The following is a 15,438-nucleotide window of genomic DNA, read 5'->3' on the forward strand; positions in this document are numbered from 1 at the left end:
CTCCAGCATCACGAACATATTTTCAGCCTCACAGGAGGGGCATTCTTAGGAACCTCTGATTTCAGGACCTCAGGCTGCTCTTTCTGAAGGCAGGAGATAAGCAGAGACAGATGCAACTCATTTATGCAGATGGTGAGATCTGGGACAAAGACTGAGATCCCCAGATGGTGTTTGTTAACCCAAACCTGCTCATGTAGGATCAAAGCAGTCAGACAGGAGGGAGAAAGCAGCACCCACACAGGGCCATTTATCCTGCCCCACACAGATGGATAAATCGCTCCCTCTGATAAGACCTCTCTTTCCTAGATTAAACACCTCAGTCTCAAACAGATAAAATATTCAGGAGACTTCACAGCAGGTCTTTCTCATTTATTTTCTACGCCTGCAGTAAAAAAGCAGGCTTCCTTTGGGACACTTTAAAAAGAAAAATAAATATAAAGCAGTTGTACTTCCCCTGGAAATTTGGGGTATTTCCTGACAGCAAACAGACATAGTCTGTTGCCCCTTCTACATCCGACGTAATTTGCAGAAATACATAGGTCCAAAGTTGGCTGTGAGGTGAGGCAGAACAAGCTCCCCCAGCCGGCAGTCTGAGAAGAAGGAAAACGTGTCCTGGAAGAGCGTCCGTAAGTGGCTCAAGTCCTCAACGTGGACACTGACGTTAAACTGGGTTTCTGCAATTTCTACCGCTCTCTCGACCACACACTCGTTCTGCAGCGGGGAGAGCGAGCACGTGGAGTACACCACGTCTCCTCCTGGCTTGGCAGCGAGGATCCCAGCCCTGCAGGCAAGATGAACACACACATCATCACAGGAAGGAGTGTGGGGCACAGGCATTACCACCCACCAAAACTGGGGAGCCAACAGGTGACTCATAGGAAGTGACAGACAAATCTTGAACTCCACAGACTCAGCAGTTTGTGTCACTGCAACGTGAGGACTGTTTTAGGCCAGGGCAATGAGTCAAATGGATGCTTAGACTGATAATGAATTTAACATGGGAGAGATGCTACTGGAGAGCAGCTGGAAGGTATAATCCTGCAGTCATGTCCAAGGGAATGGGATAAGAGCATGTAGAGGGGAAGAGACTCTTGCAGTTCAAGCACTGCCATGGGACTCTCTAATCTGTTTCCTTATTGTCACAGCACGGTGAGTCCATCCAGCCTTCCCAGCAAAACGGAGTGATGAAGCAGCCCATGTGCTAGGAGATGTGGGCACTCAGGGATCCTCCAGGGCTGATCAGTGGGATCTGGGAGACCGTCACCCAAAAGGACAACACAATACCTATCATGTTCCTTAGACCCTTCTCCCTAGCTCCTACAGCTACTGCTGGGGACAGGCAGGACCTGTCATCTGACCAAGAATATTTGCACCTTCTTACACTTATGCTTTGATGCATTCCAACTATTGCTCTTCCAGAAAACTACACATGGTTTCCACATTTCCCAGTTGGGGACAGACAAAGTAAAAAGAGGTTTCAGTGCTGGCCATGGAGAGCTACGACGGTAACAGAAACAGCATGAGGACACAGCATCGAGCTCACTCACATCAGCAGCTGCAGCTGCAGCATGGGCAGCATCTGACGCTCCTTGGTTCGCCTCTTGTGGAAGATGTTGTTGTCCTCCTCCATGGCAGAGTGCCTGTCTGTCGTGCAGGGCACATCCACCAGCACCTGCAGCAGCAGAGGTCCCTGTCAGTCCCATGCCCAGGTCGAGCTCAGTGAGTCCCCTTGTGCAGCTTCCCCGTGCCCACCTCCTCCACCCTCACCACGCACAAGCAGCTCCCGGTGGCTGAGCACGGGCGTGCACCACACTGAACTGTAATCATCTGGCTGCTCTGGCATTTTGGGAATGTGCAAACAGACCCAGAGATGGTGGAAAACATCCCGCATTCGTGCATGTCCTCGTTTAATGTTCCTCCTCTGGGTGTCTGCCTGGAAGATGTCACAGAAGCACACACAGCCAGTGCTCCTACAGCGACGCCTCCCAGAGCATCAAACCCAGCCCCTGAGGCTGGACATGGCTGAGAAAACAGAATTATCTAATCTTCACACTTAACCCCTTCCAGGTGATGGACAAGAATAGGACTTCTACATGGTATTACACAGGCAAATAAAGGTGTAACTCTGGATGCACATACGCACTGGATCCTGAAGGAAGGGATAGCAGGAGGAAATATTACTCCCTATGTATCTTAGTCCTCTTTCTTTCTCTGCATTTAAGATTGTGGAAAACTACACAGTTATACTGTAGGATAAGCTGCTGCCTTCCTCAAAATGAGGGTTTATCTTCACCGGTTCCCAATAACCTACCTTATGGAAAGTGCCACCGTCCACATCCTGCCAGTCCCTTCCGTCGTAGGATGTGACACTCACAGCTTCCCTGACTTCTCTGGGAACATACTTATGAAGGATCTGGTGCAGCCTCTTTGTCCGGGAAATGGAGACATCGTTGGCTGCCAGATGCCCTGCAGGGACACAACAGGAACACTGGGAATTGCAAAAACACACCTGATTCCCAACTCTTATACTCAGAAATGATTAACGGTCAGACATTAATGAGCACAGCACGCTCTTCCAGTCCTGTTTAAGGATGGGGAACAAGGGAACACCCACCTCCACTTACACAAAGCCCAGTCTGCAGCAGAGCCAGAGTCTTGCCACCCGGAGCTGCACAAAGGTCAAGGACAAGGTCATCCTGCTGCACATCGAGTGCAAGGACGGGCAGGACAGATGCTGCATCCATGAGATAATAACCAAGGAGCCCCAAAATGTCTGGCCTGGAAAGCACACAAGCAAATGTGCAAGGGGAAAAGAAAAGAGCAGTTGGAAGTGAGGACTGGGATGAAGGGAAGCAGCAGCCCCCAAGGCTGGCAACGCGAGTGGGTGGTCTGTCCAGGGATGTCTCACCGTGCAGGGCAAAAGCGTGTGATGTCACCCCTGGGGAAGGTGTAACACTTGATTTTGGGGCTGATGGAGGCACGAAACGGTGGCGATGTCTCTGCCTGTGTCATCGTCTCTGCCTGTATCACAGTCCTGCCCTGAACACAGCCCTCCTGGGAGCCTCTCACTGCTTCCCTCGCAGCCGCACCCCGCTGTGATTGCTGTGCCTTTTGGAGGGCTTCGGAAACGAAATCGGTGGCATTCAGCAGCTCCAGCTCTTGGGTGACGTGGTCGACAGCAGAGAAGTTGTTGAGGAGGGCGCCGTACTTCTGCTCACAGAGCAGCCCGGCACGGACAGAGGGCCACAGCTCCCCCAGGTGCAGGCTGTAGCTCGTGTCGAAGTGGTGCAGGGCCAGCCGTGTGGATGGGATGCGGGGGGCCGTGGTAGCCTTGGGGGGAAAAATACCAGAGACATTAAAAGATTAAATAGTTCAGCATCCCAGTACCTCCACCCAGCCTCCACGTTTTTCCAGGAGAATCCAGCGCTGGATTCTGTGCTGCCAGAAGTCCACAGGGCCTTTCCACTGCCCCTGAAAGTGGCAGGGACAGGTGAACCCCTACATCCACAGGCTGGTGGTGCCCTGGAGAGGGTTCAGGAGCACGAATGTGACAGGACTCGAGGAAAAAGCATGAAGCTGATTTGGGAGAATTTTAGGTTAGATATCAGGAGAAGGTTTTTCACCCAGAGGGTGACTGAGCAGTGGCACAGGCTCCCCAGCGAAGTGGCCAAGGCCGTCTGAGTTCAAGAAGCGTTTGGACAATGTGCTCAGGAACACGGTGTGATTCTTGGGGAGTCCTGCGCCGGGCCGGGAGTTGGACTGGACGATTCTGATGGGTCCCTTCCAACTCGGCATATTCCATGATTCCATGAATGGCCGAACGATTCCACGATTCCATGGATGGCCGAAAGGTGCTGGGCGCACGGGGCGGGCCCGCGGGGAGAGAACGGCCGCGCACTGAGCAGCGGAACGAGGGTGCAGCGAGAGGGGCGAAGTGGGGAGGTCAGAGGGGGGAATGGGGTGCCAAAGGGTGAGCGGGGAGGGACGCGGGTGCGAAGCAGCGCGGTGGGGGTGCGGGTGCGCCGGCAGCCCCGTCGGGAAGGGACCTCCCCGGCCCCGCTCACCCACTTCTCCTTGTGCCGGTGCCGGCGCTGCCCCGCTCCCAGCACCGCTCCCGCTCCCAGTCCCGGTCCCGGTCCCCGCCGCAGCAGCGCGGCCGCCGCCCCCCCGAGCAGCGCCGCCATCGCTCCCCGACAGCGCCTTCCGGGGCGGGACCCGGGAAGTGCTCCCGGCCAGGAGGGATGGGGCTCTGGGAATCCGGGTCTGGTGGCAGCGGGCTGTACCTAAATGACCTTTGGAGTGCCTTCCAACCCAACCGTTCTGTGGTTCTGTGATTACTCGGCCGGCTTGGGGCTGGGAAGGATCCAGCAACAAACGGGCTTTGCGGCAGGAGAAACGTGCGCGCAGCTGGACCTCGCACAACAAAAACTCCTGAAAGTAACGTTACCCTTACCCTAATAAAAATCTGTTTCGGTCCTCTAGGGATTAAGATTGAAATCCACCAGCAAAAAGACTATGGACCACTACATGAGTAAAGAACAGCCAAGTTAAAAAGGTGGCAGGCTTAATTCCACTTCGAAGAACAGCTGAGAATTTTTCTGCCCTGTGACATGTCCTAGTTTTCCTGCTACTGAACATCCTGCTCACAAAAGGAAGATGAAGAGCACAGACAGGACAGTCTTAGGTGACCAAGAAGGGACTGGTGACTCACAGAGAAAGGCTTTATGTCCCCCAGGTGACCCGCTCAGTGTTTGAGAAGGTGAACCAACACCATACGCCTCCACAGCCATGTTGTTGGTTTCCTGGGCAAGGAGGTAAAGCTGGCTGCAGCCAGGAGGCTCTTCCAGCCACTGGCAGCAGCAGGAGGCAGTGAGGGACAGGTGACAGCTTTCCCCCAAGGGTGGGGAAGGAAGTTTACTCTCCTAGAAAAGGGTCTTGAAAATAATCTTTGTGGCTCCAACAGATAAATTCTTCCCCGTGGGACTGGGCTGCAACTGCTGCATATCACGGCTGAAAAAAAAGGACACTCCCACAAGTGAGGATGACTCTCTCTGCTAAATTGGGCTCTGACACCCACTGATTTCACCTTAACCCAGTGCAAATCAGAAGCACAAGAACCTGGAAATAAACAGAAAGCACTTCCATGGGAACTGAACATTTTAATATGGAAAATTACAGAACATCAACATGTTTTTTTTTTGCACAGCTTCACATCTTCCAGGAGCACAGAGGCAGTGACACGCTGCCAGGAAGCCGTTTTATTGATGCTCAGCATGGAGGATGGACGGCAGGAAGCAGAACTGTGATCCAGGAACCGCTGACACCGGCTGTGGAAGCAGGTGGACATTCACACCCACCTTCACTTCAGTTTACTAAAAAGTTTGTGAGCAACCTGGAAAAGAGAGAGAGAGAGACCTCAGTAATTTGTGGTTTAGGGATGGAAATCAGTAGTGTTACCACCTGCCTCTTGGTTTTCTGGACCACCAATGCACACGGCCCTGCAGCTTCCCCCCAGTTCCTCTTGTGGTTCTGCAACAAGTCACTCGAGAAAACTAATGAGACGTCTTACAAAGCTTCAGCTCAGGTTAAAAAGGCTGAACTTTAAAATGACAAATACAAGACTGAAATAGCCAAGTGCCATCTGCAGGCCACAAACCATGGGTGTGACTTATTTAACTGTTTAATAACCTACTGAATCCCAGCTGGATCTGATGTAACGGGAATGAACCAAGCATTTAATAAGAAAACACAGTTTTTCAGAGCTCCCTCTGACTGAAGAGCTACCACATGTCACACTCGACCTGCCAGCACTGCCAGCAGCGTGGATGAAGGCAGCTCTGCCCCCAGCCCCAGCAGGGACGCCGCACTCACACAGTGGTCCCTGGCGTGCAGGAAGTCGAAGAGTTCCTCCGTGCACTGCTCCTCCGTCTCGGACCGGGAGGACACCCTCGCGTCACACAGCTCCAGCCGCTCCCGCGCCTTCACGCATTTCTCCGTCTGCTCGCAGTGCTCCCGCACCGTAGTTAAGGGATCCTGCGGACACGGGGCCGCGCTGAGCACCCGGACACCCCCACACGCCGCTTCCCCACGAGCCCCACGGCTTCAGGAGGGAGCCATGTCGCGGCTCGGGCTCAACCCCCCTCCCCACCGGGTCCTGGGCCGCCAGCACAGCCCGGCCCGAGGCCCCCGAGCCTGGCAGTCACCGGCGCGGCTCCCCGTCTTACCACCAACTCTTCCTCTTCCTCCTGGGGAAAGAAAAGAGAGCACAGCGTTACGGCCGCCCAAACGCCCCGTGTGCGCCGTCCCCCGGGCGGATGGGAGGAGGATCCCCCGCTCACCTCGGGCTCCCCGCCGCGTCCCATCGCGCTCCCGCCGCACAGAAGGACTCCGCAGGGTCACCCGCCGGAACTGCCCCTGCCCGCGCCGGCAGCGGAAGCGCCGCCTCGCCAGGCCGAGGCTTCCTCCCGCGGCGCGGCCCTTCCCAACATGGCCGCCGCCGGCTGCCGCGTCTATGACAGCGCCAGCACGGCCATTGCTGCGCTCCCTGCTCGCTTTATCCTTTCTTCCCGGGGCTCGCTGCCTTGGAGCCGGCTCGGCCCGGCCGCCGCCCGCCCGTCCGGCCCCGCCGCCCGGCGCGACCTCCCCAACATGGCCGCCCGCTGCCGCCGCCTCCCAAGATGGCGGCGCGGGATGGGTGGGCGGTGCCCGAGGCGGCGATGGCGGCGGAGGGGCCGCGCAGCCTGTTCGCGCTGAGCGCGGCCGCCGTGAGCCGCAGCATGGGCGCCCTGGAGCGGGACGTCTGGGGTAAGGCGCGGGCGGCGCGGGGCGGCGGGGCGCGGGGCCCGGGCCTGCCCGCACCCTGCCGCCCTCTCCCTCTCCGCAGCGCTGCCCGGGCACCTCCTGCGGGGGCTCCTGCCGCTCCTCACCATCTTCCGCCTCGAGCGGGCCGAGGGCGCCGCGCGGAGAGCAGGTGACACCGCCGGGGACGGCGGCGACCGCGGGGGGACCTCCGGGCGGGAGGGATGGGGCCCCCAAAGTGATGGGGTGGGAGGCTGCGGGGATGCCCCCAAACCTGGAGGGACGAGTCCTACACTAGAGGGACCCTCCGCTGGAGAGGGGAGCCCCGACCCAGGGGGGTGAACCCTCTGTGCAGGAGGGATACCCCCAGAGCACCGTCCCTGCCGCCGGGGCTGGGACACTCCCCTGCATCCAAACCCTCGTGCTCTGTCCCACACCCCGGCAGGGTTCCCGCACCGCTGCGGGCCCTGCTGTAACTTCGCTCCTTTTGAGGACCAACAAAACCTGACATTTTTAACTCGTGCCCCGTCAAAGGCGGCGGTTTTCCCCCTGCCTGTCCTTGTGCCGCAGGGTCTGGGTCTGTGCTCCCGGCACCCCGGTGAGCCCCAGGGCAGAGCACTGGGATGGGGAGAGGGGTGAAAGCACCCCGTTGATGGTTTTTCCCCCCCAGGCCTCTCGACACAGCCCATCTGGCGCCAGCTGTGGGATGATGTGATGAAAACCAGGCCGCCCAACTCGGAGGTGAGGAAACGCTAAGGTGGAAGAAGGGGCACGACACAGGTGCCGTTTTCCATGAGGTTTTGTTTCTGGCCACTTCTAAGCAATTGCTGGCACTTGTTTAGAAGCGTTCATAGAGCTCCGGACCAAGGCATGACCGTGGTAGCACAAACATTTTGGGAAGCAGGGTTCATAAAAGGAACAGAAGTGTGCAGCCACACCCTTCATCTCCCAACAGCGAGTTTGCCAAAAGAATAAATTCTGTCTTCAGAGATTCTCAGGGAAACAAAAGATAAAAGTATCTTATGTCGTGCTTACGCTAGTAAAAACATGTGCTCATGTGTTAGAAAGGATGAGAAAAATACTTAGAGAAGACAGTGAGTTTGCAGAATGGTTTTATGTAGGAAAACTGAAGCAGCTTCATTGAGTCATCATAAAAGAATCATTAGCAGGCAACTTAATGACAGCCTGTAAATAAATGCTCAGGAAGAAAATTGCCGATGACGTGGTTTTCAATAGGCAAAAACATGGCTCAGCTTCAAACCACTGAATATGTTTTAACTGGGCCAGAAGCAGAATGAAGACAGCCATGGGAGTAAACTCAGGTTTTCAAGGAATACACTGAGGAAGGATGTTGAGAAGTAGAAAGGTAGTCTCAGTGGAGGTAGCAGGAGGGGTTTTTGGACACTGCATTTACCAGGTTAGCAGACAGCAATAATTTATCTTAAAAAGAACAAGAAAAACGCTGAACTTTTTGTTCCTATGCCCTGTTCAATTGCAGAATATACCCTGTTGGAGGAAGAAGTTCCTTGAAACGTTCTTCTCCAATGTTCTCCACGGTGTCTTGGACGTTTCCTCCGACTGGCGCCTCAACGACCATCACTTTTCGCCGCTGCTCCACAGCTCCCCGCACGTGTCCCAGCTCACCCTCTGCAACATGCTGCAGGGCGCCGTGGAGCTCGCTGCTGAGCACAACCACAAAGTGCTGGAAAACCTGGCTGGCTCTCTGCGCATCCTGAAGTTCCAGCACCTCCTCTCCTCCGACCAGTCCATCAGGCGTTCGCTGGTTTTGCTCCTCCACCGGTTGATTCACCACGGCTCTGTCAGCCAGGTGTCCATGTATTCCTGGCCTGTTCCCGACACGGTTCTTCTCGTTCTCATTTTGAGCATGAGCGCTGGGTTTTGGCGCTCAGGAAATGCCCTCGCTTATCAGTGTGGCCTTTGCAGAGAGGACAGAGCCCCAAGCCAGGAGTTGGTGCAGGAGCGAGCAGAGAGTGGCCGTGACGCTGAGAGGGAGCGGAGCAGTGGTGAGAACCAGAAGGGATTCCCTGAGGCCTCAGTGGAGGCTGATGCTCACCTGAACTCTGTCCTCTCTGTCCCAAGAAGTTCTCCCCTGCAAAACCAACCGTGTGAGGAGGCCAGCAGCGAGGGGCCCTGTGACCACACCAGCATTCAGGGGGGATCTTCCCCTCGCTGTGGCTCAGGGCACCCGTCCTGTCACCCTGTTCTTCGAAAGACACGCAGACGGCTGAAACCCGCCGTGGGGAGGAAACGTCGCTGCCTCAGAAGGAGCAGGGGACCCTATGCTGACCCAGAAGACCTGTATGATTTTGTTTTTACTGTTGCTAGAGAGGGTAATTCAGGGCTACTTGACAAAACCAGCAGCACGGAGGACGAAAACACAGAGAACTGGACTAGTTCCTCCCCTGGATCTCCGTGCACTGGCCGTGCTGGCTGTAAGAAAAGAGGAGGACCTGCTGGGATCTTTTCTCTGAAAGCTGCTCACCGCTTCCGAAGCGTGTCCACTCTGGAATTGTTCTCCATTCCTTTGACTGGGGAGACATGTCGGACTCTGAGTAACCTGCTGAGCTCCTGGGTGTCTTTAGAAAACTTGGTTCTGTCTTACAATGGTCAGTGCTGTGAACAGGGCATTCCTTCCAGCCCTGCTCTAATGGTCTGACTTACTGCTCGGGTGTTACCCTGGTTTTGTTTTTACTGGGAGGGGCATTGTAAGAGTATTGGTGCCTCATCTTAGGTGTCAGGAGAGATGTTTAATCAGTGTGAGAACTTGTTTGAGGGAGAGGATGGGGCTCTTCTGCTCCAGAACACCCCCAGCTTTGTGCTTAAACACCCTTCAGAGAGGGCGAAGGGAAGAGCTGGATCTCCATCTCCCACGTGCACAGTGTAGCTTTAGAACGCACGGATGCAGCAGTCAGTGAGTTTAGGCTTTGACTCGGGTTGCGTGGCTGTTGGTGCAGCTCCAGCTGCATGTGCATCAGTGTCTGTACGGACACAGCTAACACCTCTCTGTACCGATGCTGTTCCAGGCCTGGATGCCAACATCTGCTGCATCCTCTCTGGGCTCCGGGCCCTCTCCCGCCACCCGGGCTGCCGCCTCCGTGTGCTGCGCGTGAGCGACGTCTTCTCCCACATGCCTTGCATGGAGCTCGTTCGCTGCATCCTGAGCGCCTTCCCACAGCTCCACACGCTCTCGGTCAGCTTCGACCTCAAAAACCAGCCGGAGGGGAACAGGCCAGAGGGAAATCCAAGTTGCAGTGAGGTAGAAATCCCAGGTAGGAATCATCCTCCTGAGTGATGACCAGGACTTGGCAGGCACATACGGCTGTAAAAGCTTGGCACACGCTTCACTCCACACTATTATGGTGGTGTGTTATTAGGCAATTACAGCCTTTCTGATTTAGATGTTGCAGTTTGTCACTTCTGGTCTGTGAGCTGCTCTGTGGAGCCTGAGTCTTGGAGAAAGCTGTATGCCAGCCTGCTGCAACATCAGCTTCGTACAGGGCCAATCATAACCTGCTGGCTGTGACTGCCCATGGGGAGCGTATCCCACCAGATCTGTAAATTGATTGGGAGCTTCCCTTTTGTCCATGCCATTGACTGTGAGGTTCTAACCCTTAGACAGATCCTTAAGCAGAGGGAAGGCATCCCTTGATCATCTCAGTACCACAGAAGGTAGCAAAGCAGTGGCCAAGCCTCTGGGTTACAGCCTGGGAGCTGCAGCAGCATGCGCTCAGCTCACAGATCCCCGTCACCCTTATTAGCCCTTGAATGGCCAGAAAAGCAGTGAGCAAAGTGTGAGCGAGTCTGCAGGGGGCTCAGCAAAGAGTTGTGCTCTGGAGAGACACTGACTGGTTTGTGCATAAAGAGTGACCTTTTCTCAAGCTTTATTTCACTGCCAGAGCCCTGTAGAAATTAGCAGCCCTTTGGTCTGGCAGGAGTCCTGGAGTGAGCTGTAAGTGACTGACATCACCACAGGTCTGAGTTGCCACGGAGCTCTGTGGGGCAGGGCACGTTTCATAAGCAATTTCTACCAACCTAAATGATAGTGGTGTCAGGCATACAGGCTTCCTGCCTGTTGTGGGACCAGCTACATTGAAGATGGGAGCTCCAGGCCAAACTCACTCATTGTTGCTTGTTTTTCTTCCCTTAGAAAGCTGCCTGGAGCAGCTGGAGATCCGATTCCCCAGGGAACCTCTGCACACCACGTTCCTGCTGCCAGTGCTCAAGGCATCGAAGTCCCTCCAGCAGCTGTCCCTTGACAGTGCCACGCTGCCCTGCTCTCAGGAGCTCGGGCTCCTTCTGGAGGCACTCAAAGGTACCCCTTGGGCAGCATCACTGGGGCACACACAGTGTAGCTTTCTTCAGTGTGGACCCTTGAAGTCTCCTGAGAAAAGGAAATGGGTGTCAGCCATGGTTCCTTTTTAATTACTCACAATCCAGCACAAATTACCTACAGTCCAGCTCAGTTTCTGGGTGTTAGCTGGTAGCTGGGTCAAGGGCGTACAGTGCTTTACCTGAGAATTTGTTTTGCTTTTAGAGTGTACTCCAAATTTGAAGAAACTGAGCTTTCATGATGTGAACCTGGCTGAGCACCAGAAAGAAGTTCTGCTTTTGCTTCAGGATCCCGTCCTGCAAGGTACAGCAAACTCCTGGGTGCTGTTGCTTGGAAAGATGCTGCTGGTGGCTGCTTTCAGCTGGCTGACATTTAAGAAGTGATCTTTGGACGTGTAAGGTTTAGCCAAATGTCAGCAGTCCCTGGAGCAGATCTGTAGCTGCTGGCAGAGTGGGAACGTGCCTGGTTCTTTGTGCCAGCAGGGCAGAGAAGAGCAGCTGCAAGGCTGATGTATGGTGCAGAGAAGAGTCTGTAGTCTCAGCTATAAAACAAAGATTTTTAACCTGCAGAGCACATCAGCCTTTAACTGGGTCAGCTGGCAAAGCCACTTCCCTGGGTGTGATCTCAGCTGTCTTCCTGACAGAGCAGAAGTGCTGTTATATGCAATCCACGGCTGGAGTAGCTTTGTTATTCCATATGGATTAGGGACTGGAGCTGTCTGCAGAATGTAATCATGGAATAATGAGGCGCAGGGAGTACTCACATGTACTGTCAATCCATTTCTTCCACAGAAATCACGTTTTCCTTCTGCCGGCTGTTTGAAAGCTCTACTGCTGAGTTTCTGTCAGAAATAATCAATACAGTGAAAAGAAATTCATCCCTGAAGAGCCTCAAACTGCCCGGGAATCGCCTCGGTGCGTACAGTGAACACTGCCGTGGGGCCTTAGACCAGCTCTCTTGGAGGTAACTTCAGGGCTGGAGTCACTGACAGCTGGGGACACTGCAGTGCTGAAATTATCACATCCATGAACAGAGTCCATTTAGCTCACAAAGTAAGGAGCACTGGGTTCATTTTTTAAAGGCAAAATTTCAGTTGTGATCAGCAACATACCAAGGGCCCAAGCGCCACATGGGCATTACAGCTGCTTTTCTCTGCAGCAAAAGCAAGTATCAGCAGGTCTCCAGATTTGACTGAACACTGATCTTCCTCAGGCTCTTGGACAGGAACAGATCCAGCAGCAGATGTTCTGCCTCTCATTCAAAGGCGCAGATTTTGCCCAAGTTTGGGCATTTTGTGTCTTAACAGCTGTTGGCAGCCACTGGAGGGATGGGAACAAGTAAAGTTTGTGACTAAGTGGATCTGAATTTTGAGAAATGATAGGCTTTTTGGATCAGAAGCCAAGAAGAAATGTTTGAGAAATTAATTTCAGGTGAATCCAGAATATTCTTTTCTGTTCTTTTAATGAAATAAAACAGAAAAGCTTGGCATAACCTGAATACGCTTAATTTCTAAAACAAAGCTGCATATGGACTTCTCAAACAAAACCAGAATTTTTCTAGTGAAACAACTGCCCTATGAGCAGATGTCTTCATTGCCTTGAACACTGTGCTCATGAGGATGAATTCACTTTAGGCCACTTAGGGGGACAAACTGAGGGTGCAGAGATGGGCCCTTTGTGCTGTGTTCACATCATTACAGCCTCCTTTCTGCACTGTTATCCCAGCCCTGTGGCCATTTAAAATTTCAAAACAGTTCCCAGTTTGCATCTAAGTGACATTTCTCCCCTTTTAGGGAATCACAGGCTGGTTGCCCTTGCAGACATTTTCTCTGAAGATTCCTCCTCTTCTCTTTGCCAGCTGGATGTCAGGTATTCTGCTGCACTAAACACTGAATTTCTTGTTTGGGGAGGGACAGAGCTGAACTGGGCTCTGGCATCATGAGAACCTGAGCATGGTTTTGTTCCTTCCTTGAGGGAATGTGTGCCCAGGAAAAGCTGAGAGTACTGCAATGGGCACGTACAGCCTCAGGAACCTCCAGCATCTCTGAGGCATCTCACTGTTCCCTTTATATATGAGTCAAGCTCCATCTTAAAAGCAGCTTTGGTTTGCTGCTCCCTTGGGAGGCTGCTGCAGGCCCTCCCCAAGCTGTAGGTAAGAAGTAACATCTCTATGTTTATTCTTAGCCCTCAGTATGAACAGCTCTGTTTCCACTGCCCCTGTGGAGGGAATGTTGTCAGTGCCTGTCAGATCCTGTGGAGGCCTCTACATTCCTTTCCTCATCTTTGGTCTTTCATCTGAAGTGCTGCTCTCTTCTTGAGCCTGAGTGGCCATAAGGATAGGCAGTTAACCTTCATGAAGTATGTGGGGGGTGGCATTTCTGCAATATTAACAACTGCATTGCATGATTCTGCCCCCACCCTTTCCTTACATCCTAATGGCTCAGGTTGCAGACACACAGGCTTGACAATTTATTTAACCATGGCTACTCCTTCAGCAGCCTTGAATCCTCATTGTTACTGTACCTCTGACAAGATTCAAGTCCAGCACGCAGCTTGATATTTATTTACACAGCTGTGCAAGGGAAGTGACCTGTGAATCTCCTAGAAACACCAGGACCTGACACATGCTCTTCAGATTTTCTCAGAAGGAAGACATAAATGATCACTTACTGCTGAGGCTGGTGCTGGGGCTTGTAGGTTGGGGTAAGCCCCTTGGTCCAGGCAGCTGACAGCTGCTGTGAGACTGAAGTGCTCCTGGCACTGCTTAGCCTGCAGCTTGGGTCCAGCAACATTTTAAGGCCACATCTAGATCTACTTAAGTCAGTGGTAAGGAGGATAATGAGTTTAACTTGTCAGCGGTTACCACCTTAGTTTTAAGATGTTTCCAGCCCTTCATATTACTGTGCTTCAGTTTTGTTTTTCACACTTTGTACTGCTGAAGGGGCACTTAGCCTTGAAACATCCCCACGTACCTGCACTGGCAGTTACTAGAGGGAACAGTAATTTAAACTGCTCAAATTATAGCCTAGACTCTTAATGACATTTTTCAATCTTTCTTTCCCTGGAAAGCTCAAATTGCATCAAACCTGATGGGCTCCTGGAGTTCACAAGGAAGCTGGAAGGCCACATCCAGCAGAGAGGGGGACAGATTCAGTTCACACACCTCCGCCTCTTCCAAAATTGGCTGGACCAGGACACAGAAACAGCTCAAGAAGCGCTTCGGCGTCTCAAAGCTGTGTGCAGTGTGGTCAACGACTCGTGGGACTCCTCCCAGGCCTTTGCTGACTACATCAGTGTCATGTGATGGACACAGGAGCAGAGAAAACCCATCAGCTTGAACCAAGCAGTTTGGTCCCAGGCCAGGACGATTGATTTCGCAGCACAGGTGGGGGTTTCTTCCCCTGCTTCAAGCAGTACAGAGTTGTTCTTGTCACTTTTCTATTCATTTGAAGGGTTATGACAGTGAAGTGACACATGAGACCATGTGGGTCAACAGCTATATTTCCAGGTGATCTAAACTCTACCATCTTCCTTTAAGTGGGACATGTATCAAAGGGGCTTCTGTGACTTCCTGCAGGTTTCTGAACATGCAGTTATTTATTTCACTGGGTGTTGTGACAAATTTCATGTTGTTTCAGCCAATGCCTCATCCATAACCACCTCCATTGTGGGAGAGACTCAAAAGCCATCTGGTTGTGGTCCTTGGCAACCAGCTCTAGGAGACCCTGCTTTTGAGGAGGGCTATTGCACAGTATCACCTGAGGTCCCTTCCAACTTCAGCCATTCTGTTAAATAAGAACTCCTTCCTCCACTTAAAGGGAGTAGAAGCTAATCTTAAACAAAGCCCCCATGCCTTTCCCTTTGGAAAATTTTACTTTATACCAAAAAAAATGCTTTATGTACCAAGTAGCTTGCTGTTTATTTGCAATCCTGTTGCCCCTTTCCAATGTCTGCAGTCATTTTACAGAGGTTTTAAATAGTCTGGTCTTTTGTAACATTTTTACAATAAAAATATATTTAAGACCCGTAATGTACTTAAGTGTGAATTTTATTTCTGGCTGGTAAGGTGATCTCAATTAAAACACTCTGCTAGATCAGGGGATCCTGCCCATAACAAAGCAAGTGGTTTTAGAAATTAGTTACCATAATAGAGCCTGATTTTCTACTGCCTGCATGATCCTTCCAGTCAGATGTTCAACATAAAAGCTAAAATTTTTTTCCCTTGTACAAATCCTGTTGTTCCCAAGTAATAAGCCAGGTTCACATTTCACAGCAGAAATGGATCCTGCA

The 15,438-nt window shown here is 52.7% G+C and overlaps 3 protein-coding genes across 5 annotated transcripts; 1 reads left to right on the plus strand and 2 right to left on the minus strand.

Moving 5' to 3' along the window:
- Window positions 1-348: 348 nt before the first annotated feature.
- On the minus strand, window positions 349-4,199 carry NSUN4 (NOP2/Sun RNA methyltransferase family member 4). Of its 2 annotated transcripts, XM_017824655.1 has the most exons (6): window positions 4,065-4,199; window positions 2,909-3,330; window positions 2,615-2,778; window positions 2,312-2,466; window positions 1,548-1,672; window positions 349-781 (listed from the first exon to the last, which is right to left on the minus strand). In XM_017824655.1, exons 1-6 carry the CDS (start codon window positions 4,182-4,184, stop codon window positions 508-510), a joined length of 1,260 nt encoding a protein of 419 aa, XP_017680144.1. In that variant the 5' UTR covers window positions 4,185-4,199; the 3' UTR covers window positions 349-507. The 2 variants fall into 2 exon arrangements, with proteins under 2 accessions (XP_017680144.1, XP_017680145.1); XM_017824656.1 differs by lacking the exons at window positions 349-781; window positions 1,548-1,672 and adding an exon at window positions 1,688-1,933.
- Window positions 4,200-5,139: 940 nt separating this feature from the next.
- LOC108502113 (cytochrome b-c1 complex subunit 6, mitochondrial) lies at window positions 5,140-6,456 on the minus strand. The gene is made up of 4 exons (XM_017824657.1): window positions 6,339-6,456; window positions 6,225-6,245; window positions 5,872-6,033; window positions 5,140-5,392 (listed from the first exon to the last, which is right to left on the minus strand). Exons 1-4 carry the CDS (start codon window positions 6,360-6,362, stop codon window positions 5,360-5,362), a joined length of 240 nt encoding a protein of 79 aa, XP_017680146.1. The 5' UTR covers window positions 6,363-6,456; the 3' UTR covers window positions 5,140-5,359.
- A 260-nt stretch (window positions 6,457-6,716) lies between these two features.
- Window positions 6,717-15,129, plus strand: LRRC41 (leucine rich repeat containing 41). 2 transcript variants are annotated; one of them, XM_017824652.1, is made up of 10 exons: window positions 6,717-6,804; window positions 6,884-6,970; window positions 7,469-7,539; window positions 8,297-9,425; window positions 9,843-10,088; window positions 10,967-11,131; window positions 11,354-11,452; window positions 11,941-12,063; window positions 12,942-13,017; window positions 14,218-15,129. In XM_017824652.1, the coding sequence occupies exons 1-10, from the start codon at window positions 6,717-6,719 to the stop codon at window positions 14,450-14,452; spliced, it is 2,319 nt and encodes a 772-aa protein (XP_017680141.1). In that variant the 3' UTR covers window positions 14,453-15,129. The 2 variants fall into 2 exon arrangements, with proteins under 2 accessions (XP_017680141.1, XP_017680142.1); XM_017824653.1 differs by lacking the exons at window positions 6,717-6,804; window positions 6,884-6,970 and adding an exon at window positions 7,069-7,396.
- The last annotated feature ends 309 nt before the right edge of the window (window positions 15,130-15,438 follow it).

Source organism: Lepidothrix coronata, unplaced genomic scaffold (assembly GCF_001604755.1).
Source record: "Lepidothrix coronata isolate B3197 unplaced genomic scaffold, Lepidothrix_coronata-1.0 Scaffold112, whole genome shotgun sequence".
Lineage (NCBI taxonomy): Eukaryota > Metazoa > Chordata > Aves > Passeriformes > Pipridae > Lepidothrix > Lepidothrix coronata.